At 39.0% G+C, this 27,015-nt stretch overlaps 1 protein-coding gene across 5 annotated transcripts; it reads left to right on the forward strand.

The window, feature by feature from the left end:
- Nucleotides 1-27,015, forward strand: LOC18441573 (uncharacterized). 5 transcript variants are annotated; one of them, XM_088846146.1, is made up of 5 exons: nucleotides 1-532; nucleotides 14,604-16,603; nucleotides 17,238-17,378; nucleotides 26,484-26,583; nucleotides 26,809-27,015. In XM_088846146.1, the coding sequence occupies exons 2-3, from the start codon at nucleotides 14,853-14,855 to the stop codon at nucleotides 17,242-17,244; spliced, it is 1,758 nt and encodes a 585-aa protein (XP_088702272.1). In that variant the 5' UTR covers nucleotides 1-532; nucleotides 14,604-14,852; the 3' UTR covers nucleotides 17,245-17,378; nucleotides 26,484-26,583; nucleotides 26,809-27,015. The 5 variants fall into 5 exon arrangements, with proteins under 5 accessions (XP_088702272.1, XP_020527425.1, XP_006851865.1 ...); XM_020671766.2 differs by having other exon boundaries at nucleotides 14,684-16,603; XM_006851803.4 differs by having other exon boundaries at nucleotides 14,718-16,603.

Genomic DNA, 27,015 nt, shown 5'->3' on the forward strand with positions numbered 1-27,015 from the left:
TGTGGTGGGTGCTCAAACTCCCCAAATACCGCTGACATTTTGTTTTTAACCCCCTATTTCTTGGTGGGTGCTCAAAACCCGCCCCCAAACACTGCTTACATTTTTCATAAAACATTTGGGTTTCAAACCTCCATTTCTTGGTGGGTGCTCAACCCCCAAACCCCGCGCACGTTGTTTTCATCAAAACCTAGGGTTTTCCCCTATTTCTTCAAGGGTGCGGACAATCTAAAACCATAAAAAATTGGGGTTTTATTGTTTGTCGGGAACAATCTAAAACCATCAAAACTTAGGGTTTTCCCTTATCTCATCTGGGATGCGGACAATCTAAAACCATAAAAAATTAGGGTTTTATTGTTTGTCGAAGGCATTGGAGTTTCTTCAAGGGTGCAGACAATCTGAAACGATAAAAAATTAGGGTTTTATTGTTTGTGGAAGGCATTGGAGAGAGAGAAAGACAGACTAAGTGAGAGATGGGTCACTCGAATGTCTGGAACTCTCACCCGAAGAATTATGGGCCTGGATCTCGTACCTGGTAATAATAAATCATCTTTTATTCGCACATCTGAATCTCTCTCTTCTCTTTAGTGTTCTTATTCACGTTTAGACGATTTCATTTGTGATTTTAAGACTGGGGTTTACTGTCACTTTGCTTAACTAGAAACATGACTATCTGCTACCTGAACGTACGTATGTGAATCAATAGGACCGTGAGTAATTCTCTCTGTTGGTCTTATTGTGTATTTTTCCTCTTTATTCTCAAAATAGTAGTTTGTTAATCTCGTGTTTTTTTTTTTACTGTGCCCTGCTATTTTTGACAGCTTGTTGTTTTATTCATGGGAAGCTCAAACAATAGTACCTCTAATGCTTGTTGTTCCAAGTTAAATATCAATGTTTCGGGACTCGGTTGATTCCTCTCGGACTCGGCCGAGTTAATATGCTTCAGCCTTGTGTGGAGGCAGATGCAGCTACTCTTTGGAATAAAAGGGGAGGCCCGCCGTTTATTTCATCTCCATCTCTCTCTATAAAATGGGCGGCACGCACCCCCCCTCTTTTTATACCAAGGGCTCTCTCTACTCGTTTTACCCAGTACTCCCTCTCTCTAAAAGAGGGATGGGATGATTTCCGTCCCCCTTTTCATTCCTCTCACCACCACCCTACCACCCTCCCACTCTGGGCGCATTTGTATGCTTGAAGGTTAAATTCCATAAATTGAATCTTACCGCACACTTTAGCAGTTCCATGTTTAATGCATGGGGGACTGCTACAGTATTGGGAACTTAAACCTTATTGATAAGTTCTCTTTGCTCTTTACAATATGGAAAGTTTAAGTTCCATGGGGGGCCTAGGAACATAAAGTTCTCAAGCTTTTTGTTCGATATAAGCCCACAAAATCGAACCCCCAAGCCCCTATTCCAAGAAAACCTTTAAAACCCTAGCCTGTGGGGCATCCTCCCTCCTTTGTGGTGCAAACCCTAAACCAAGTACATCTCTCTCCGATATTGTCTCCTGTCTTTATTCATTTGTCTCTCTCTATCTCCCCCTGTCTTTCTTTTTATGTCTTACTGCATTTCTCTTCATCTCACTATCTCTCTCTTCTACCTCTTCGCTCTTTCTTACTCTTGCCATTTCTCTCTTTTTGTCTCACCATCTCTCGCTGATATGTATTGGTTTCTATATTTCACAATTTTTATATCTCTTAAGTGCCAAACTTTTCATATATAAAAGTTACGTCAACATCAAAGCTCTCGTGGCCATGGCTTTTTCTTCGGATGTGATCTTACAATTATCATTAAGATTCATCCATGGAGGGTTCTTTTTATTCCAATATTATAATTCTTTCCCCTATTTATCCTTAGCTTTTATTTTGGATCTTGGATATGAGTGATTTCTATTCTATTTGATGCATTTATTTCATATCTCTTGGAAATAAGTAATTTTGGTTGTATTTGATGCGTTAGGTTTTACACTTAATTACTGTCATCAAGTGCAATGATTCCAATGAACAATTAAAAAACAATTGTAGTGTAAGCGTGATCTATTTATTTTACAAAAAATTTGTTCAAATCATTTGATTGTTTTTGTATTTTTTGGTCTGATATGTTATAATAGTGAATTTGCATGAACTATAATTTTGGGCTAGTAAATTGGGAATTATGTACATGAATTGTTATTATTTGGATATTTTTTGATTGATTTATACTTTTTTGATAGTCTATATGTAATTGGGCAATTTCCTTTTTGTAACTGTTATTTTGTGGTTCCTGTATTTGGGTTTCTTTATAAAAGCACATTATTTTGGCAGATATTTTAATTGGGAATTCTTTGATCTTTTTTTGTTTCATTTGACAATTTCCAGTTTGCCACTTGGTTTTGCTTTGAATTTCTGATCTATTTCATAGGTAGGGATCCTTTTATTTGAAATTTTGTAGTTAGATTTTTGGGAAAATTACATATATATCCGCTATACTTTGTGTTATTACGGATGTATCAAATAGTTTTTGTTATTGCATGTCTATCTGTTTTTTACCTTTTATAATGCAATTTTTTTAAAAAGATGACTTTACCCTTTTTCGGGTGTTGAACAACCGAATTGAACGGTTTTTTGGATGTTCAACATCCGAAACGAGCCCGAAAGTTTAACATCCATATTCCCATTTGCGAGACATTTTCGGATGTCCAACATCCAAAATCATTTTCGGATGAACATCCGAAAATGTCCGAAAATATGACTGCGAAATTCCAAAAGGTTTCAGGCTATTTTCAGACAACCGAAAATGGGAATGTGAACGTTAAGCTTTCGGGCTATTTTTGGATGTTGAACATCCGAAAAACCCTTCAATTCGTTTGCTCAACACTCGAAAAAGGGTAAAGTCATCTTTTTTAAAAATTTTCGTTATGAAAGGTAAAAAATGGACAGACATGTAATAATGAAAACTATTCAGTACATCCGTGATAACGCAAAATATAATGGATATATGTGTAATCTTCCCTAGATTTTTTGTGGGTACACTTGGTGGTATTTTTCTTTAATGAATTTTTGTATGATATATGCTTCTCTTGATTATGTAAGGTTAAGGTTTATGTATTCTACAAAATTCATGGCTTAAATTTTCTTTCGTCTCATGCATAATGCAATTTTGGTGTCTGCTTTATTTTCTTGATATTGAATGCTATCAAATGAGTTCCTTTTCTAATTTGCTTTTGTCATTGTTCTCGATATATTGTTAGTGCCCTGTTAGGACCAGCACAACGCTAGATTTGATTGAAAATTGCATTTTCCATAGTGCACTTTTCCAATCGAATCAAGAGCAGAAATCTGCAAGGCTTATGTATACGTGCAATTATTTTGCATCATTGCCTTTTTGTATATGTGCAATAATTTTATTGCATTTGTTTGATTGATTTTTTTTTTGTTGTGCACCAATGGTTTTCCATAGTCCAAATACATTGCTAATAGTGTTTATTGACCAAATGCACCATTATGCAAAGTTAACTATTCATACTCTATAAATGGTGTGTATAGAGTAATTAACATTGTATATACATATTGTCTAGCAATGGGAATGGATTGTTGCGTTTGGGCTTTCCATTATAGGGATAGTTAACATGTTGTCAAAAAATATGTGTGTTCTGTTGAAATTTATCATGGACGCTTATACGGGACTGTCCTAGTATTTATGGACATATAAACAATGTATATATGAAGAGTTAACAGTTCCTAAGCGGTGTATGGGCTGTTAACAATTGGTACATGCTGTATATATATTTAAAAATTTTCTTTTCTTATACCGGCAAGATCACTTACACTGTCCACATACTAAACAAATGATGTTTGTCGATACGAGATTGAGCTTGACGTGCTAGGCCAGTCAGTTGGGAAAAGCCCATGTTACCTGGGCATAGAATTTAACCCGATAAGGTTTATGATGGGTCATCCCTTGATGAGGTCGAAGCATGACTAGATGAGTGAGCTGAGGGACTGTGTGATCTTTGTGTGTGATGGTGGTTCTCAGAGACGGGGGTCAAAGCCTCATCCTTGTACCATCACACGGCATATACATGTGATAGCCATATTGTGAAAGCGAACCACCTTTCATGGTGAAGCATGTACATGAGCAAGAGATTACCTTTATGCACCATAGAATTGTGGTTGCATCATGTCTAGGTAATGCACCATAAAAAAAAGTATTTAATTATAATTGTTTTAATGTTATTTGATTTTTAGAATTATTTTTTGAAATTTTTTGAATCTCTGGGTATGTATTATTATTTTTTGTTCTTTTTCTTCTCTTTTTATTTTTCTTTTCCGGCTAGATCACTCACAAATAGTCCATCACAATAAATTGACTTGAAAAGGAAACAAAGAAAAATAAAAACTGGATCTAAAACTTGATGCCACTAAAATCATTCTCTCATTAATCAAAGAAAAATGACAATACTAAGCTTGAGAATAATAATAGATAAAATCAATAAGTATGGCAAGAAACGAAAATAGGATGCCGGAGATGATCTCAACTGGGTTTAATCCATCCCACACCGAGTTTCCGCCTCCAATGGCGTGGGATCAATGGTCAACCTCAATCTCCAAGATGGGAAATCATATGGGCCAAACCTCTAATAGGAACATGAACTCTTTTCATGAAGCTTAGATTTCAAAATTAAGATTTCACCCCTTAAGCACCTAGATGAGATATGTGCTTCTCAATATTAAACCCTTAAGCCATAGGCTATGAGAGAGATAGAAGATGGGAGAGAGAACATCATAACCTAAACTAGGTTTATGTGGAGAGTGCTCTATGGGATGAGAGAGAGAGAAACACTACTATGTGGGATATGGCCCTCTAAGAGAGATATGGGAGAGAGGAGAGAGATGATGTGCTCATATGGGTAGAGAGCACCTCCTTTTATAGTGTTTCAATGAGGCTAGGGTTTCCATAGGGTTGGTCACTTTAGTGAGATTGAATTTGTACTGTTGATCTTGGAAGATTTGTGGGGTGAGAGATGTAAGTCATCCATTCCATTGATTATCCATCAAGATCTTATGGAAGGTGCTAAAACCTTTATCCGCCATTTCTTAAACCAATTTCTCATCAATAAATTAAACATAAAAATATTCAATCATAATATTGTATATTCTAAATTTCTAAAAAAAATAAAATTGTATATTCTAATTTCATGCTCAAGCCTCTTATATCCTTCCATGTTTGATTTCAAAATCTCCATAAAGTCAAACCTTTCCAAAGTACATGTCTTAAGCCTCAAGCCACCTTGCTTGAGCTCAAAATATGGAAAAGATGCAAAAAAGGTGGGGTGTGCCACCCTAGGTGGGCTCCCATGGGCCCCACCGACTTGCTATGGGGGCCCATGTGAACTGATGGGCCCCCATGTAATAATAAAATATGTAAAAATTATAATTTTGATTTTTAGAAATAAGAAATAATTATTAATTCCATTTGAATATTTAAAACAATGAAAAATAATATTTGTAAATTCAAATGATATAAATAAAATACCTAGAGATTTAGAAAAATTCAAACGATAATTTTAAAAATCAAATAAAAGTAAAATAACATTAAAACAATTATGATTAAATACTTTTGATGGGAATTGCATCTATATGGTCTAGGAGTATTTAAAACATTGGAGCACTCCACCTTCTTCTGTGGACCACGATCCATACTTGGTTTCTCAAAAAGTGACCCAATGGTTCTCACGACCTACAGTTTATCGCAGGGGCTTATGATTGAGCCACCAAAGTTAGCCAATGAGCAAGGGGACATAATCCCAGTCTGTGGATTTCAAGTTCTCAGTTCTCCTCTAGAGATGAATCAAGGTCATCTAGATCTGATGCAATCATAGCTCTATGGTGCATAGGGTAATCTCTCGCACATGTATATGCTTCACCTTGAAAGGTGGTTCGCTTTCCCTATACGACTATCATATGTACATGTTGTGTGATGGTACAGGGATGAAGTTTGACCCCCATCTTTGAAGGCCACCATCATACATAAGGGTACCTTGACTCACTCATCCGGGTATATTCCGATCTCATCAAGGGAAGATCCATCATAACCCTTATCGTTTAATTTCTATGCCCAGGTAACATGGGTTTTTTCAACTGACTGGCCAAGCACGTCAATCTCAGACCGTTATCGACAAACATCATTTGCTTAATATGGTCCACATAAGACCATACCCCCACTGAGTTCAAGTTCCATTATATCAAATGTTTATTTACAAGCACTCATAAGACCTTTAATAGCTACATATACCCAACAAATGCCTATACGGGACTGTTCCTAGTATTTGTGGACATATAGACACAATAAACAATTTATATATGAGGAGTTAACAGTTCCTAAGCGGTGTATGGGCTGTTAACTATTGGTACATGTTGTTAACAGTCCATATAAATGAAGAACAATGCGTGGATTGGCTACTCTGGTCAATGTGTATGATTTTGTACATATGGCATGTCAAATAATGTATACACATTTAGTACATAGTACATATGAATTTTGAATAGTGTATGGATTTGCAACAGTCCATATACACGGTTAACATTGTCTATGGATATATATGTAATCAACGTTCGAAAATTCGGCCGCCCAGCCTTCTCAAATTGCTAAAACACCTGGGCAGAACTTGGGTGGGGCACCTAGGTGGTTACGTTTAGGCGCCTGCCTAGGTGCTACAGTCAAGGTGGCCGCCTCGACACGGCCTCGATGCAGGTTGTGAGGGCAAAAAAAATGCCCTCAGCTAGGATCAAAATTAGTAATTCCCCTCTAAAAAGGGTTTTAGGGGCTATTTTAAACCCCCACAACCTAATTTGTGGCTCTTACAGGGATTAAATCTCCCTAAAAACCTCGAATTTGTGATTTATTGAAAGGTAGATAGATTTTCGGTTCTTTTGATTTTTTCCCAAAATAAAGGCAATAGTTCGCGGGTGTTTATGGAGCTTCTAGTAGTCGATTTTGAGGACTGTTGGCGACCCAATAGATGAGGTTCACACTGGCACCAATTTGTTTTTTATATTTTTAAGGCATTATCGTATTTGAATAAGGGTTTTGATTTGTTTTTGCTATAACGTATTATGTTGTGAATCATTTTTTTTTTCTTTTATGATATATTGATATGTTTGTAGTTGAAAGATTGAATTTTTTTTGTGATTAATTGAATTTTTCTTCATTTGGATGATGAAATTGGGCCAAACATCAAATTCTTTTATAAATAGTTAATTCCTTTTTTGTACAATGTGTCATGTTTGATATTCTATTAATTTTGTTTTACTTTATTTGATAAATTAATAATTATGTTATATCTTAATTCTTATGTGAAGTTATATGTGATTATTTTTTCAGATTGACATCATATACTCCTTTCTCAAGACTAGGGTGTCAGTAAAACTGACATGTTATATCTTCAATTAAAACTTATATCAAGTTCTTTATACCTTCATTTAAAACTTATATCAAGTTTATTATGGTTTTCTTAATAGTTAATTCTTTAAACTTGTGTAGTTTATATGTTTGTTGATTTGGTGATTTTGATTCACATTGATACTCAATCAATTATTATTTATTAAGGTTTATGACTTCTTGTTGATCAAGTAGACCAAGTGATACATGTTGGAAGTATGGATCTTGTCCAATTCTCCTTTATAAGAATAAAGTGAGTGCAAGTTTTGTAAAAGATCATATAATGTCGGCATCAATAGATTGAAGAAGCATTTAGCGGATGGTAGAGGGGATATAGCCACATGAACTTTAGTCCTTGGTGAACTCCGGAGAGAGATGATAGAGCACTTGGAGGGTGTGAGAAACAAGAAACTGGAGGTGTGTGTAGACATTTTTGGAGTTGGAGGAGAGGAAGAAGACAATTATACTAAGTTGTTTCTTCTAATAGGCGAAAAACAAGAGGGCCTACGGGTGCTTTCTTTCCTTGGCCCTAAACCTGAGGTACTAATACAAGAAAAGGGTCAAACAAATTTAGAGACCCATTTTAAGAAAGAAGATGGAGATAAGGTGGTCTAATACGTGGGGAGGTGGTTGTTTCAATCAGGTATAGGTTTTTCTTTTAATGCTGCAAACTTGAGTAGCTTCTAAACTATGTTGGAAGCAATGGGACAGGGTTAAAGGCTCCATTTTCTTATGAGCTTAAAGGGCCAATACTTAGGGAAGAAGTGGAGCTAACGAATAACTATTTGAGGACTCGCATGGATAAAAAAGAAGAAAAAGGGAAGAAAAAAAAAGGAAAAAATATATATTTCTTTATTCTATTCTTTCTCATCCATTTACTTCACTTTTGGATCTCTCTTCCGTCTTCTTCATTCAGTCTACCAAGTTACCAAACTTTCACTTCATACTTCGGAACGACATCCACTGCTACGCAAAAGGTACGCTCCTCTCGGCTTTCTATCTGTACCACTTCTCCTCCCACCCTCAAAAGCTTGTGTATTCCTTTCTCATACCTTTTAACTGCTATCCCATTTCCCCACTGAACATCTGTTTCATCTATTACATTGTTCCAGAATAGGAAAAAAGGAAAAAGGCAGGATTCATTTTTGGGCAAATAGAAGCTTCTCTTATGCTCTTATCTACATCCCTCTATAAGTTTCCTCAAACTCAAACTTTACCCTAACTTTGCCCTCTTTCCCTACTACATCACCTTCTTTCTTAGGCCTTTCTTTTAGGCTGTTTAAGATCCCACTGTCCACCCAGTCTTTATAGCCGTACAAAGCCTTGTAGCCAGACCCCAATCTCTATCACCTCTTCATTGATAGACTTAACCTCGTAGCTGCCACAACTGACTATTTTTAGAAGCAGTCACCTTTGGTACTGTTTCGAGGAAGCACCCCTTCTGGATTCCACGAAAATCTCGCACTCCTTTGATCTCTCGTCTCAAAAGCAAGGCTTCTCTTCTCTTCGGGTCTCAGTAGCATTCCAAGACAAATTCAGAGGATAAAGTTGCAAACTCAAAGAGCTTGACTATAGGATTCACCAGCACCAATTCTTACCCTTCATGGTACACCCTTTTTTCAGAAACGAGGTATAAAGGCTTCGCCGGCATGGTTCACCTCACACTTCAGTAGTTTGAAGTAAAGGACTCACAAGAAGGTTTCAGTTGTTGATGTCCTCAGGATGAAGACAACATAGAATTTTGGGTCTCTTCTTTTTAAGAACCAGTATGACATTAGCATGTTATTTCTCTTCTTTCTCTTATATCTCCATCTCAAATGTATCTCTCTATTCTCCCTTTACCTTCACTCCAACTTTTTCTTCTTGTTAGATCATGCATTTTTGGCTGTTTACGGAGCAAAGGATGAACTAGAAGATTACAGTTGTTGACAAGCTCAAGATGAAGGCCGCAAATGTTTTTTGGATCTCTTCCTCTTAGAATCTTTATGATTTCAGCATGCTTTTTCTTTTTCTCTTTCCTCTCGAGCTCCTCTCCCTCTACTTCCACTCCCACCTTTTCTTATTTATTACCTCTATTTTTTTTGGTTGTATTCGGAGCACTCGACTTGTGGGCTGCCTTTTTTGATGCTAATGGACCACCCATCCTATGGGTTGCCATTTCTTGTATATATTTTACATTCTTTATCTTTTATATAAAGTTAACATTTCTCAAAAAAGACTCACATGGATACGTGGGGTGTATATTGTTGTGCAGTCATGACGGATGGTTGGAGAGATACGATGAACAAAAGCATCATGAATTTGATTGTGAATTGTCCATTAAAGACAATGTCTTGAGGTCTATTGATGCTTTTGACAAATCCCATGATGCAAAATTCATTTTTAATTTGGATGATCAATACATAGAGGAGATAAGGGAGGATAATGTGGTTCAAGTTGTGATCGATATGTATTAAGCTAATATAGTGGCTGTAAGGTTATTGATGGATAAGAGGCTGCGTATTTTTTTGTTGGCTTGTGCAACACACTACATAGACATCATACTTGCGCCCATATAAGACCACCGGTAAACACTACTCAGACCATCTGATAAAATTAAAGTCCCCCCTAAGCAAATCGATAGTTAAAATTGGAAATAAATTCTGACAGCTGAGTAACAAAGCCTTCTTTATCAGCAAAAGACTGTGGTCCATATACATTCATCAGCCCCCAATGAAAACCAGGGGCCCCACAATCCCAACAACCAAACAATTTTCTTTTTTCACAGAGCAAAAAGGAAGCAAAATAGTAGGGTCCCACAGAATCCACAATCCCCCAGAAGCACCTACCGAATCTACACCTATAAAATCAACTGAACCATGGCCGCAAACTTCCCTGACACCAGCCAATTTGGGACTTAGAAGTTTGGTTTCCCGTAAAATAAGGATTGAGGGTTTAAACTTACATACCAAAAAATGGAAGTCTTTCTTACGTTTGAGGTCGCTCAAACCTCTTACATTCCATAATATAATAATGATTAGAAAGGATTAGAGGAGGAGGAACCTTGGCCGTCCCTGTACAAGCCAAAGAAGACTTCCTCTAACATCATTGCTTCATCCATGGCCTCATCCATCAGGTCATCCGAATCCAAAGAGCCCCCAACCTTGTAGAGGATCTCGTACCAACCCTCGATTTTCCTTTGGCTTGACTCTTGACCCCATCTTTGACAGGGGTCTTCCTAATATCACCTGAGAAACACCTCCTTTTCTTTCCTTTTCTGCTTACTTCTTCTCAATAATCTCTTGGAAGATCACTCCAATAGAGACATCAAAGTCCATGCCACTAGCAACCACCAAAGTGGCCACCCTGTGCTCTTCTTGATTCTCCAACTCTCCATCCCTAGAAACAATCCTATTCTCTACCCGGGCTCTTCCGTCCTCTAGGATTGTCAGAAACAAATTGGATCATCAGAGGCCTAACCTCCTGACGGATCATAGAAAGAGGGGGAGAGACTTCCAATTCAACAAGAACTAAGCCTTACTCCTTGACCTCCACCTCAGCAACCACACCATCTTCCCAAAACGCTTCCAGTGCAGGCGGTACAAATTCCCCTTCCTCAAGTTCAGGGTGCTCGATACCCTCCTCTATGACCACAATGGCTAAACGATCAACCACCAATGGGTCAAACGAGGGCCTTGGAGTGAAGCAGCTCTTCCTCGCGGCACGTCGATGCAGTAGGGGATACGTCTTACTCCAAGAATCGATCAACGGCTGGAACACAATGGTTGAGAACCACCTGTTATTAGTTATCACCAAGATTAAGGAGAGCCAAAAGAGACTCAAGAAGCATCCACCATTCACCGCTTCAAACCACCAACAGTAGGGGATGAAGAAGGCAGAGGCTTTTCCACTTCTGTATGCTCCAGCGTGAGCAACGAGGCACTCACCATGTCTACGTAAACTCTTGTTGACCTTGGACGAGATAACATACCATGCTCCATATGATCATAGAAAATAAAGCCCCTCTTTCTCTTTCAGTGTCTTTCTCTCTAGCACTAGGGGTGTCAATGGGCCTGAGACCCCGACCCTTGACCCGGGGGTTAGACTTGATCTAGTTTCGGGTATGGATCTAGATATTGGACCCAGTGGGTCGGGTTCGGGTGCAAATCTTGGACTCGAACACTATTCAAGTTCGGGTCTAGGTTTGGGTCAGGGTCTGGGTTTGGATCCCATATCATTTTTTCGTCTACATGGCATACATATAGGTTTATTACCTTCTTATCAAGTTAGGTACTCTCCCTCTTTAAACTACAGCCTTGGGATTGGGAAAGGGGCTGGGGTTGTGGTGGTAGCACCCCACACACTAGTCACCACGTTGTGGTTTTCATTCCCACCTCTAACACCACCCCACTGATATCTTCAAAAAGTTAGAAAAAAAGGATAGGGGCTCGTCTTCCCCACCGAATTACCCAAAAAACAATTTGCAGCCTTGGATGCTCCCACAAACGATTGGACACCTTATATGAAAGCATGCACAATGCTCCACATGATCATAGAAAATAAAGGATCATAAGTGTCACCATCATCTAATTAGTGGCTTCAGTTATCGAGAATGGGTGGGATCCAAAAATATTTGAAGTTGTAATTCCCCTCTCCTTTCAGCTGCCTTCTATTTATTAGTTGGATGCATAATCATGAGTACCTGTTTCTATGGTCATGGAAAAAATTGTTTTAAAACTTTTTAAATGACTTCCATTAAGAAAATTGATTTTTTGAATATCTTTTTAAAAACTCATAATTCTTAACAGATTTTTAAAAGTTATTTTTTATTTTTTAAATTTCGTTTTAAAGGGAGACTAGATGATTATGATCACAGTGCCATTCCCCTTGCAAGGGCTAATTAAGGTTTTTATATACTTACTAAAGGTATGGCCTTTAAAAAGCAGAATAGCAGATGAAAATTCATATAACGGACCCCAATTAATTAAAAAAAATATATAATAGTGATGATGATACACTTACAAAATACTCATATCATTTAAATTAAGGGTGTAGTTTTTATAAGGTTGAAACCTTTAACAATCCAATTAAGACGCACCTCCAAACTTTATCATAACATGTAATTTTGGTGTAAAAAAGTATTACGATTATCTCAAAATCTATTTTCACATCTAATTATAAAATTTTAAACCAAAAAAATGGTTAAAATCAAGTAGACCTATAAACATTTAAATTTTTTGAAAATGGACGGTCTAGATAATGTGTTGTAAGATGCACTATATTTGGGATTCAAAATATGTTTTTTTATATTCATGCATCTCAATGTCGAGACGATCAGTTGGAGGGTTTTTCAATAGTAAAACAACCTTATTCGATAGATTTTTGAGCTGCATATGTAATTCTACATTTTAAGGTTTCAACCTCGTATAAACTTTTTCCTTTAACAAAAACTAAGGACAAATTTGTCATTTGTCTCTTATAACTTCTTCAGAGCAGCACCCTTTTGCGCTCCATTCTAGGTGTTCTTCACAAAATAGAAGGGACACCGTTTTTCTGAATTCTCAGAGCTATTGTTTTACCCTTAGAACCTCAAAAACCAGAACCAGGAATAGGGAGTTCTTTTAATTCAACCTTTCTTTAAAGCTCACACTACACATGGACTGGAAACCATGTAATTGATGTTTGGTTTCGAAGCCATGGGAATATATTACTTAGAAATCATTGCCATTTATTTGTTTTGTTCTTACTATCGAAACAAGTTGGAAATTGTCAAGAAACATGCAGGGTACTAAATCTTTACTTTTTGTTCTTTAGTTATTTCTATCTCTCCCTCCTTTTTTTTATATATACTTGTTGTTGTCTCTTTGGGATTAATTTTTCTTGTTCTAATTGATCACGGAATTTGGTTGTGTTCTGAGTCAAATAGATCTTTAATTTCTATTGAAGTATTTCCCACACTAATTTGTAATTTGTAGAAGGGTCTCAAAATTTGAATGGGGATTTTTTTTTAACATAGTTGAGGATGGTTATTTTCTAGTATTGAATTTACTTTTGGAATTTATTCTATGCTTACTTATGATTTTTTCAGTATTATTAGACATAGCTTCGGTGTCAACTAACTTTTTGAGGAGGAAATTTCCAAACCAAAATCAGTTGGGGGTCAAGTGCTTAGGTAGTTGACACTATTGCAGAAAATATTATTTGCATTTTTATTGTTTTCAGTGTCAAATTCTCAAGTAATGATAATTTAATTTAATGCCTTTTTTTTTTTGGAGGATCAAGTTCTATATTGTAAATAATTTAAAGTTTTATAATGTAAATAATTAAATGTAAAATGAGTGACAATCTAAGGGATGCTGACCAACAAGAAATTGGGTCACTTGTGCAAGCTTTATGTTTATTTCCATCTCGTATTTCACAATTATTAGATTTTCACAAGTGGGATGTCTACAAACAAGAAATTGGGTGACTTGATTTAGGAGAGCTTGAGAGTGTAATATTTTTTCTTGATATATTTAGTAGGTTCTAACAATTGCTTGATCACAATTATTAGATTTTTCACAAGTGGGATGTCTACCAACAGGAAATTGGGTGACTTGATTTAGGATAGCTTGAGACTGTAATCTTTTTTCTTTATATATTTAGTAGGTTCTAAAAATTGCTTGATCATATTTATATGGTATTAGTAGCTTTATTCTAGGAATAAAGTCAATATTAAACTTTTTCTTTTGTCTTAGTTATTTATTTTTCTAATAATTCCTTGATGAACATGTTTTCCTTCTTTCACAGTATTTATCTGATTTTTACAAATTCTAAAACTTAGAAAAGCTTGTGTTTACACCATGCCTCTATCTGACACGAGACCTTGCTTGTAACACTACTCTGTTTATCTGCGTTGCTAGTTCAATTTTTTCAACTACGATATTTGTGTTATACCTTTCTGGACTCCAGACGAATGGGTTTTATCTTATTACTCTTGTGAATATGGATGATGGTTGTTTTAATGGCTCTTGATTGCCCACTAAGAAATCTTTTCCGTGATTAAAAATGATAAATATCTATTCCTTCACGTAAAGATGAATATTAATTCCTATGGTATCACACCTTGCATTCTTATGAGTATCAATATGGAATGTTTCTGTCTTTGGTATGTGGTGATACATGTACATGGTAATTGCTTATTGTTTCTATACCTTAAACAGGCAGCTTCCTATCTTCAAATCAAATTATAAGAGACATGCTTTCATGGTTGAAGGCCCAAGCTTAGGGCTCTCTTTGTTTCTCAGGTGATGAACCCTCCCTTTCTTTTGTTCTTATCAGAGCTCTTTCCACAACGGATTTAGGTTATCTCGAGGTTTTTGCTGGTAAAGGAAACCTGTATTGGGATAATCAGAGTTTCAAGCCATTCTAGGGTTTTGACTGGTAAGGGTGCCTGGTTTTGAAGGATTCACAAGAATGGATTTGTTGCAAAGCTATAAAGATGACACTTATGATTCGAGTCCGTCACAAAGTAACGTAGATGATTCCCCCCGTTCTTCTCCTAATTCATCTCCATTAAGGATTTCCCTACCTTCAAAGAGCTCTGCTCCTAAAGTTGATGAAACCATGCTATCCCTAAATTTAGTGGACACAGGCAGGCCATTGGCCAAACCTATTGATCCAGTTCAACATGTGGTGGCCTTTAACCCTACTTATGATCAGTTATGGGCTCCAATCTATGGCCCTGCTCACCCCTTTACTAAAGATGGTTTAGCCCAAGGAATGAGAAATCATAAGCTTGGTTTTGTCGAAAATGCAGCAATTGAACCCTTTCTATTTGATGAACAATACAATACTTTCCATAAATATGGCTATGCAGCTGATCCTTCAGGCTATTCTGGGAGTAACTATGTTGGAGACATTGAAGCCTTGCAGCAAAATGATGGAGCTTCAGTTTATAACATACCCCAACATGAGCAAAAGAAGCGCAAACTCGAGAAAAAGGCATTGCAAAAAGAGGAAGAGCCTGAGAATGAGGAACGCAAGCCTGAAATGGAGAACCCAGCTTCTCAAGAATGGCTTCTGAAGAATAGGAAGAGCCCATGGTCTGGAAAGAAGGACGGGGTCCAAAGTGAACTAACAGAGGAACAAAAGAAATATGCGGAAGAGCATGCTAATAAAAAGGGCGAGAAGGAGAAGGGGGAGAAGGTTGAATTCATGGATAAAACTACATTTCATGGAAAAGAGGAGAGAGATTATCAGGGGAGGTCTTGGATTGCCCCCCCAAAAGACGCAAAGGCAACAAACGATCACTGTTATATACCCAAAAAGCATTATCACACATGGAGTGGGCACACGAAGGGTGTATCAGCTATTCGGTTCTTTCCGAAATATGGTCATCTTCTTCTTTCAGCAAGCATGGATACAAAGATTAAGATTTGGGATGTTTTTAATTCGCGCAAGTGTATGCGGACATACATGGGGCACTCTAAAGCAGTTCGAGATATCACATTTTCGAATGATGGGTCAAAATTTTTGAGCACTGGGTATGATAAGAAGATCAAGTATTGGGATACAGAGACTGGTAGTGTTATATCCACTTTTTCGACTGGTAAAATCGCATATGTGATCAAGCTTAACCCTGATGAAGACAAACAAAATATCCTTCTTGCTGGAATGAGTGACAAGAAGATAGTGCAATGGGATATGAGAAGTGGAGAGATCACCCAAGAATATGATCAGCATCTTGGGGCTGTGAATACGATAACATTTGTGGACAATAATCGCCGGTTTGTGACCTCTAGTGATGATAAGAGTCTTCGGGTTTGGGAGTTTGGGATCCCTGTGGTGATTAAATACATAAGTGAGCCTCACATGCATTCGATGCCTTCAATTTCACTACACCCCAATTCAAATTGGTTAGCTGCTCAAAGCTTGGACAATCAGATCTTGATATATAGCACAAGAGAGAGGTTTCAGTTGAATAAGAAGAAGAGATTTGCTGGTCATATTGTGGCAGGTTATGCTTGCCAAGTGAACTTCTCTCCTGATGGGCGATTTGTTATGTCAGGAGATGGAGAGGGTCGGTGTTGGTTTTGGGATTGGAAAAGTTGCAAGGTTTTTAGGACGCTGAAATGCCATGAGGGTGTTTGTATTGGGTGCGAATGGCACCCATTGGAGCAGAGTAAGGTCGCTACTTGTGGATGGGATGGAATGATCAAGTATTGGTATGTTTTCTTTCTTAATTTCTCATGCTTTCTTGATTATGTTGTGACTTTAGCATATATCTTGTTGCATTAATTAAGTTTCTTTTAGACAGGGCTAGTTTTCCCCTTTTAATTGTTCTAGTGGTTCAACGGATATAAACCAATGATATTCTGTCCTTGCATTTGTGCAATGGGTCAATTTTCCATTGAATTTGTCAAGCGCTCTACCAATTGGTTGTCACATTTTGAACAGTTGATGCCTTTGTTATTCACCATGAGTTGCTTACTTTCTATTTCTTTATGGCTTTTGGAAATATATGTGGTAACTTTTGAACTGCTGTTATTTATGGAATTCATCCTCTTAGTTGTACTAATGGATATAATAATCATGTCTAATTAAATGACTGTGTTTTTAGCGTATATTGCTTAAACTTGTGTGTTACACTTTTAGATTAGTGCAGCAGCAGGCGCATTCCCATTAATTCAGTAGTCAGCATGATAAATGAACTTTTGAGTGTAGATAGCCTCCTATTGATTTTTATTTATTTATTTTTTATTTTTTGTGGTTTTGGACTTTTCTGTTTCACACCTTTCTCAAATGACATCCATAGAGCTGTTTTCTGTTGCTTACTGCAGTTCACTGTGGCCCTTGCAGGGATTAGTTGATGATTGGATCTGAACTTGTAGTAACACCAAGGCCCCATGCCTGTGCCCATCATGTATTTTCAGACCTTCCATGATCTCATCTGGAGAAATGTAGGACATATTGTGGCTGCAGCAAAGAATTACAACACAAGTATGCCAGTTATTGAATGTTAATGCTATATGTTCCCCACTGGTTTTATAATACTATATGGGTTCCACTGGCTTAATAAGTTTTGTTTCTCATGGCCTTATGACAATCTGAGATGTACTTCAGTCACTAGCTGAAAGCGATTTGACTTGGTTGTTTCTTATAAACATGCCATTCTGTGGAATTTTTAGATGGCCTAGATAATTTGTAGTATAAGACATTAAGACGAGAAGGTTGCATCACAATGACTTCTTTGTGGTGTTTTTTAACCTAGTCTCATCCTTGTCCAAGCATTTTGTTGGTTAAGCCATGGCGGGCTAAAAGTTATTTAATCTTCATCCATGACATTTGTTATTTTGTTTTGTGAAAATGGTCAAATATGTTGAATTTGTATTCTTTTGTGAGACAATCATTTTGGAGTACGTGACATTAATTACCCTTGAGGTAAGAATAATCTATTTTTGATGCTCAACTTTCATGAACTTTCTCTTTTGATTAAATTTTTAAGCGGTCATTTAGTCTCTCTATGCAATGTCCCTTGGTGAATATGTTTACATAAGATAGAAGAAACAGAAAGAAGGACAAGTCTGGTATCAAATGTTGGTGAGACTCATGCAAAACTATATCTTCAAAACTCACGCCAACTTGTCTTGCCTTTCGTAGTCTAGTGTTACCTTGGCTGCCATGACTTTGCACATATTGTGTGTGCAACGTAAAATGAAGAAACTTATTCACTTTCTTCTGTGATGGATTTTTTTATTCTTAGTGGTTATAAAGTTAAGCCCATCACCCTGACTCTAGGGCGCCTTGACACTGTGAAGTCCCTGATCCCTTTGCTAGTCAACAATCCCATTTTCCCCACTGCCAACAACTCAGCCCTGCTCCAACGACTTTAGTGTGTCCCATCTCTCGACATCCTTTGGGGTTCCCCGAACCATCTGTATCCTTCACCTAACAACAAGTCTTTAAAGCTCCCCATCTCACCATAAAGTCCGTGCATCAAAAAAGCCTAATGCATACTGCTACAAGTCATCCCTTTGTCTGCAAGCATCACTGATCCCTCCCCCAAGCCCTCTGCACAGGTAACTATGAACAGTGTTTCAAAAAGCACTAGGCGGCACCTAGGCGGTGGGGTGGGGGGGGGGGGGGGGTCCAGGCCGCCCAGCGCCTAGAACCTGGGCAGCCCAGTAAAAAATATATTTGTTTTGGGGTTTTCTCTTTCTAAAATAGCCTCTGATGGGTTTTAGGTTTCAAATGAACCTAAAACCCACAAATTTTCCCTTCATTATTAAATAAATGACCCAAAACCTAGGCGAGGGCCCAAGGATATCCGCCTAATTTGACTGCCTAGGCTTGAGTGAAGCGCCCAGGCCTTCTGGACCGCCTCGATGGCCACCCAGGCGCTGGGCGGTCCGCTTTTTAAAACAATGACAATGAAAGATTGGTGCTCTGGATGCAGAACCCCGTTCTTCAGAGGGTTACTCATCTCCAGTTGTGGTCTGCTATTGCATGGCCAACCCTAGTCCATCCATAAATCTAAAGGTAACATAGATCAGATATTGTGTGTTATGGGCTTCTTCTATGAAGCAGGATGGGTGGTAGAGGAGTGAGAGAGCTCAAAAGCCTCTCCAGTTCTATTAACTATGGTATATATAGGGAACGCTCTTTACTTTCTCTTCTCCTATCCATGTTCATTGTGCCTTGTGGGAGCAGTATGCATGCAGATGTTTCCAGATATGTCTCCGTTCCTGTACCTAATCTAATGTAGATACTTATTAAGGAATGTTTGGGTTCAAGGCCAACCTCAGAAGTTTTCTCACAAGTTCTCCCCCTGGATACTGGCCATTTTGGAATTGGGTTCCCCTGACCTGAACTTAGTTCTACATGTCTTGAGAAGACCGGGTCAGTGGAAAGTGCCTCAGAGGGGCCTTCCAGTGGGATTTGATTCTTATGGTACCCTATTTGTTTCTCCAAATGTTTGGCCCAGGTGGGCTAGTCTTCTGTCTCTGATATTCTTTTTGGAGGTACATATGGGTTTGGCTGGAGGTTTATAGCTGTTTGTGGTTCTAACAGACCTAACATGATAGAAGCTCTATGATCAGATTTAGATGGGATAGCTTCTAGCTCCTTTTGAAGAGAAGGGGGCTTGGAGATGTGACTCACTGGATGTTCTAGAAAAATACGAGCAATAGTTATCATGGTCAGCTGGTCAGCATTCTCAAAATCTGTTTTAGGAATCATAAGGTTGATCTTCCTCTCAATGGTGCTTCTCTATCGTGGTCTAACCATGAGTCCCCCACCTTAACAAAATTAGACCACTTCCTTGTGTTTCCTGATTGGGTAGAGAAGTTCCCAGGAGTGCACTCTCGAGCCCTACCTAAGCCTGTTTCTGATGTACACCGTAATTCTGGAGACTGTTGCAATTTAGAGTGGGCAAATGCCATTTAGATTTGCGATATTGTGGCTCGAAGATCATGATCTTCACAAATTGATCTTTTCAATGGTTGGTTGACTTTCATCATAGAAGCGTGGGCAGTCTCTAGTCTTTGCAGAAAGTTACAATTACTTGAGTAATCTCTCAAAACCAGAGCAGACAGCAGTTTGGAGACTTCAGTTCCCTCCTCTACAAGATCAGCAAGCTCAATCTTATCGAGGAGTCAATAGTCCATAGTTTGCAAGAGAGAACCGGGGAAGCCGAAGCCAAGGTCGACCTCAAACAAGAGGAGATTTTTGGTGCCAAAGGTCCAGCACTAAGTGGCTCAGGGAAGGCGACCAGACATAACCGTTTCCATAGGATGGGATATTGTAGGAGAAGAGCCAAAATGTTAGTGCATGTTACCAATGGTCATAGCCTCTATGAGCACTCCACTGAAGTTAACTCAGATATTACAAGTTACGTCCAAAGATTGTTTTCCAAACGGTCTAATGTGGGGGCTATGAACATGAATCTTGCTTTCAAGACTATCCTCAATGAGATGGCACCTGGTTAGAGGCTTAGAGCAGCCATTCTAATAGGAAATTGGAAAGGCTGTATCTGATCTAGGACAAGGTAAGGTGCCTGGCCTGATGGGTTCCCACGTCCCAATAGCTTTATTCGACCAATTTGGGATACGTTAGCTCCTTTTGTAATGGCCATGCTCTTAGAATTCTATAACAGGGTGTATTCACGAGGGCATGAACTCTACTTTCCTCGTCCTAGTTCCAAAAGTTTGAAGGGTCTGAGGAACTTATGGACTTTGGGCCACTATGTGTTCTGGATAGCTCCTACAAGATATTTTCTAAAGCACCAACAGTCTTTGGCATGTGTAGGTTATGTTGTCTCCCTGATGCAGGGAGCGTTCATCAAAGATAGTCAAATACTGGATGCCATCTTGATGCCGTATGAGGCTATGCACACTCGCCATCTATCCAAATACCTGAGCCTTGTCTTTAACTTTGATTAGGAGAAGTCCTACACCATACTGATTGGGTATCTTAGATCAGGTGCTTGGGCTTATGGGATTTGGAAGCTGGTTTGGATTTGAGGGTGTGTCTACTCCCCCAACTTCTTGGTGCTCAGCAACAGCTGTTCACATGGGCAGTCCTGTTGTCAATAGGGCCCCTTACTTTTGGCAGTTCTTGAAGAGATGTTCCGCTACTCCACCTCCAACCTTCACAATCTAAACTTCTTCAATGTCTTTTCTTCATCCATTAAGGGTCTGATCATCAGCCATTTACCATTTACCCTGCTGATGATACATTGGTGGCAACCTTTGGCTCTTACTAATATGCTTCAAAATTGTGATTGGGCTCACGATTAATCTAGCAAAGACAAAGACGATGTACGTTTGCATGAACCTTAATGATGAACAGGTGTTGGCCAGTCTCCTTGGCTGTGGGATTTAGGCCCTGCCAAGTAAGTGCCTTGACCTCCTCTTGAGCCATGGAAAACTTAGAAAGGCACAAGTGGATGGAGTGATTGAAAAATTCTAGAGAAGGCCCAACTGCATGGAAAGATGGATATTTCACTTGGGAGGAGCATAACAGTTATCAGAGCTACCCTGTCCAATACCCTGATATTTTACTTCTCTTTTCATGATGACCATCTTGGTTCTGGAGAGGCTTGAGCTCGTGGTGAGGGACTTCCTATGGTCGGGCTCCAGAGGGAATCATAACTTCCACAGGATGAGTTGGGATATGTGAATCAGAGAGAGTGGATCAGGCACTCGCAGGCTCAAGGAGTGCAATTCTGCCCCACGTGGCTACTCAACCTAAAATGGCCACCTTTTGAAGCAAGTTGTTTAAGCAAAATATGGCCTAGATGAAAGTGGTGACTCTCTAGGAGTCATGTAGTTCTCACGCGTCGGGGGCATGGAAGAGCATTATCTCTGTGCACAGTGACTTCATTAGGCATATCTGCTCCATAGCAAAAACAGGGACAGAATTTGACTGTGGAAAGACCTTTGTCTGGGGGATTGTACCCTTGATTATTTCCCAGCCTTTTTGCCTTAGCTGTTGAACAGAATGATCTGATTTCACAATCACTTGATGACCTTGGCGGACAATTGAGTTTAGGAGAAATTCTTAGGGATCGGGAGGTCCCTGATTTGGTGGTGGCTCTTTCGGATATCCTAAGAAAACAGTTCAGTCCTCAGGTGGGTTTCTATAAGCTAAGATGAACCTCAACCTCGTCATATACTTTCTCTGTCTCGTTGAGTGATTCAGTATCCACATCTTCTGGAAGCAGGCCTCTCTTTGCTAGTAAGGCTTGGCCTATCCCAGTCTCCGCAAAGGTTCAATGCTTCAATTGGCTGGTTATCTCTGAGAAAGCACTCACCATTGACCAACTACATTGCCTTACCCAATTGAAGTTTGATCTGCAAAGAGGCAGGGGAATCAATAGACCACCTGGGCGTTCTTTGTTCAGTGGCAGTACAAGAGCGAGCTTTCATTCTTAGTGTATTTCAGTGGGAATTGGTTTGACCTTAAGATGCCAAGGCAGCTGCTCTCAACTTGCTTTCAACCCCCATTCCCAGCAGCGGTGATTGATATTCCTTTGGAGGGCGACTTTGATGACTACTATTTGGTATGTGTGGAATGAACGAAACTCTAGGATGTTTTACTTTAAAGCAAAGGGGTAGCTGCATTGAAGGGTTACGCTGCTTCAACCTTTCTTGGGGCCCTACTTTGATCGTGGAAGGGGACTCGAAGAATGTCATAGCCTTGGATTCTTGGACCTCCTTGTGTCCTTGGCGAGATTACATTTTTGAGGAGATCTTTCATCTCACTAGAGAACTACAAGTAGTTTGGTGACACTTGGATAGAAGGAAACGACACTGCAGATGCCCTAGCCAATGAGGGTGCTTGTGTACAGCACCCCCAAGGGTCTCTTGCGTACCTTTTCTAGCACTACAGATCTGCGTTTTGGTTCACCGATCTGATCGTCTATTTTTCAGATGTATAGCATTTTTTGGACACCCTAAGGGGCTTTTGTTGTACCGTTCCCCATTAGGAGATGCACATCTTCTTGTATACCCTTTACTCAATACAACAATTAACTTTCTCAAAAAAAAAGAGAAAGATTCGAGCCATGGTGGTTTTTCAGGCTTGCAATCATTGCGATTTTGTGGGATGGTTCTTCCTGAATTTCATTCTAAATTGGGATCCATTCAGAGCGCTAGGCCGACAAGTGTTTCTGAGTCAAATCTAGCTCTAGGTCGATAAGTTTTTCCATGTCAAATCTATGTCAGCTCCTACTCCCAGGGTCATCAAACTAATTTTCGATGGTTGCGCTCTAGGCAACCTGGGCTTGTGAGGTGTGGGTGGTATCTTTAGAAATGGTTTGGGGTCTGTTGCTCTCATTTTATGGGTTCATCGGAGTCCTGGATTCCACCAACGCAGAGGCTACAACCCGTTTTGAAGGCCTGAAAGCTGGGGCCTCTCACCTGGTGGGAGGCGACTTGAACAAATGTCATTCCCGGGGTTTCTTGCTGGGCCAACTTCCCCTGCTATCTGTAATAGCTCTTCGAACAAATTTTGGAGTGCGTAACATATACAAATTTGTCGCATACTTGGGGTGGAGCGAAGTCAGCTGCGGATGTTTGGCAGAGGAAGGTGCCAGCACTGACAGTTCTGTAATTAATAGGCCCTCGACCTGGCCATTGTATCTTTCTTTCTTTTCTACTTTATTGTTGGTTTCTGTTTTTGCCAGTTTGAGATTGTAATTTTGTAAACGTTCTATTCTATTAATACTGAAGTCTATTTGTTCACAAAGATAAAAAGGTTCTGAAATTAACCTGGCTGGTAGTCTCTTCTTTTTCACCTTTTGGGTATTCCAAGAACTTGGGTGCAAATTTAAAAGGACCAGTTCTGGTTTGTTATATAAAACTAGTTATTAGTTTGGTAGAAAGGACATTTACACGGAATATATCTGTGTTAGCTCTTCCAAGGGTGGGGCGCCTGAAAACTGCCTTGGGTCCTGGACATCTTGTGTTTAGTGCGTCACTCAAACCCTAAGTAGAACCAACCCAGCCGAATGTTTAGTAATTGGCTTTGATTCTTGATGAATCGTTGTCTTGCCCAAGTCAAGTTGCAACTGACTCTCCATGCACCCAGATTGAGCCAAAAGTTCACCTGAATAAATTATTACCTATAATGCCCATTTGATCTTTTCATAGCAAAGAGGATGAGGAAGAGCAGTAAGCAGAACGGTTCAGAGGAGATGAGGGCTCTGGAGATCTCTAGCGTCAAGTAGAGGATAAATCCACGGTTGCCGAAACAAGATTATGATGGAGGAGGCAGGCACGCGGGGAGTTCTTGAGAGAGAGAGAGAGAGAGAGAGGAAAGCCTACATGAGAAGAACTTGAAGGTAATTGACTAGATGGGACTGTGTCAAGAATGAAGACGTTCATTCCTTCAAATTTGTTGGAATCCCGCAGCCTTTTGTGTTCTCTCGATCGGTCTGTTTATGTGTTGGCCAAATAAGTGAAACGTTTGCTTTGCCTCCTAAGGAAGCTATACACTTTTTGACTAACTAGCAAGTAATTCATTATCTGTGTTGAATAATAATTGATCTCCATTCCCTTCATTCGCTGTGGCATAGCAGCACTTTGGCTTTGCATCCTTTCTCTTCATGCTTTCAAGTCTACATGGCATGACTTTTTGGACTGGGACCTTCCCTCATATTTTAACTTCCATATTGAACCTCGGATCCATTTTAGCCAGGTAGGTGACCAAGAAATCCACAGTTCATGCTGTGGTTGCCCTTCTCCATGTGCTCTGGTTTCGCTTCTTGTGACCTGAACCATTGCATTAATGAGGCACCAATCTCCATTAAGGATCTGCTTGCCTCTTACATGGGCATCTTGGAAGATCAACCCACAACTTGCCTAAAACATTTGATTGCAACTTGCAAGGATTGAGGTCAAAAAAATTTTGGGCACTGGACACTAGGTTGTCTGGCGCGATGTCCTTAAGGTCCACAGAACCCTCAAACCTTGGGGATCAAAGTAATGAAGGTAATAGTTATCTATCCATCCAATTGGATCTTGGTGAAACTAGTGAGGCATGTCTATATAAATTTCCCTGAACAAATTCCCAGTAGTCCTGAAAAAGAACATAGTAATGATGGAGAAACCATCAAGTTCCTGTCTCTTGAAGTGCAAAAACTACTTTGCGACGTCTTCTCTGAAGTCCTCTCAAGACCTGCTGCCGCCTTGTACAGAAAGTTCTTTGAAAAACTGTGGCCTTCCACTCAATCCTTGAATCACATGTTTTGGACATGTATGATGCAAATATTATTGCTGCTCACTGAATGTTTTATTGTGTGGAAGAAGCTATATTCTCGTCTACATCCAAGGTTTGAATTCCTTGTTAGAAAAAAAGGCTCCTTGTTTGAAAAAAAAAAAAGGCCATTATTCTTGTTCCTTCCTTGAGCTATTGGATTATAGGGTTAGTAAACTTAAGCCAAAATATTATATGCTCCTTTGGGAGCAAGTTGTGCATTCACTCCCTTGGGAGTAGTTACACCCTCTCTTAAGAGTATTTAGCACCCCAGATTTTGGGATCTAACCTCCTCAACCTACTGACCAATTATTTTGGATGGTCAAAGTTAAGTGTTTAAAAACTCAAAAATCCAAATTGTTTTTCTGTGAATGCTCATTTGGTAATATCTTATTGTCTTGCGATGTCATAGTTATCCATTGTCAATTTGGAAGTCTTTCCTTTCTCTAGCTGTTAAAGTAACACTCTCTTCCCGGTTAACCATGAAGGAAACAACGGCCTCAAAGATTTTCTTATTTTTCTTCGATTGATGATTGTTGTCCCAATTAAAACTGCCTTTTTCCCTGATAAAACTTTGCTGGATTTTTAAAATCTTTGTGTGATGGTTCCGTAACATGTTCTTGAAATTGAAAGGTATGGTCCATTGGGGTCAGCACTATCCAATGAAATGGTGAATGGTCATGGGGACTGTGGCCACTCATGAGATTAGAATACAGCCCCAGCTGTGGGTTCTACTCCTCCATCCACATCCATTGTGTCATTGGATGATGACGACCAGTGGACTATGGTTTTCTGTTGTTACTAGATTGTTAGTATACATTTTTATGACTAAAGCTCTTAGCTATTGATGACGCCTAATATTCACGCACCATCAAATCACCTTATCTAGAAAATGATTTTCCATCCCAAATGATGCCATCTGAGATTGTAATGTTTCCTAGCTGCATCTTCTCCTGCCTTACAATGATCTCAAAACTGAATAACCACCATTTGCAATTTCTATTCTTGAGACAAGCATGCTGCTGATGTTTTTTATCAAAATCTTTCTTGTTCTTTGACCATGCCTCTCTCCCCTAATATTTCAAATGCTTTTTCCCTTCACAAAATGCAATGATTCATTGTGTAGCATTTCTTCTTAATTCGTGTGCTATAAGGATGGTTGAGTTACTGTCTTTGTGGTATTGATTCCTTTGGTTTGCATTTGTGCCAATCACAACGGATTTGTTAGCTTTCAAATCCTATTGTTCCTCCTAGGATAAATATATACAGTTTTTGAGTCGTCTGCAGCCAGTATTTAATCTAAAGCCTGTGATTCTTAAGATTTTTCTCTCTTTCCATTTCTTTTAGCCGAGTATGCAGAAATCCACATGGGATGATCCGCAAGTACGGGCTTATGTGTTGCAGGCAATGCTTTTGTAGCAATGCTAAGGAAATTGGCTTCGTCAAGGTATATTACTTAATGTATTTATTCTAGCTTACACCTCATTTTGTTCTTGTACTTTGCATCTTTCTGTGTGTGTTGTTTGTTTTGTGTGTGTGCATGTTGCTTACACCTTTGTCCTAGTGTTATTTCAGCGGTGTGTGTGAATGCAATTCATCTTCCTTTTTTTATTGTTTAAACTGGCTCATGAAGCTTCGGTTTTTCTTGTTCTTTCTTCCTTTTTTTTGGCAGTATCGCTGAGAAAATAAGGCTTGGTGTAAACCATTGCATGACTGAAGAAGATGAAAGCACGACTCTTTGGATTTGAGTAGACTATTTTCATAAGAACGTTATGTATTAACATTAATGACGATACAGTAAACCTTGATGGGTTGTTTATGTAAGAATTGTTAGGTTGAGTGGCTGGAGACCAGTTTGGAAGGCGAGACTTCTTTGATC

Source organism: Amborella trichopoda, chromosome 9, assembly GCF_054954075.1.
Source record: "Amborella trichopoda isolate Santa Cruz 75 chromosome 9, AtrichopodaSantaCruz75HAP2 v2.0, whole genome shotgun sequence".
NCBI classification, from domain to species: Eukaryota; Viridiplantae; Streptophyta; class Magnoliopsida; order Amborellales; family Amborellaceae; genus Amborella; species Amborella trichopoda.

Coding starts and splice junctions, on each gene's coding strand:
- LOC18441573 (XM_088846146.1), top strand. CDS start 14,853: ATGGATTTGTTGCAAAGCTATAAAGATGACACTTATGATTCGAGTCCG.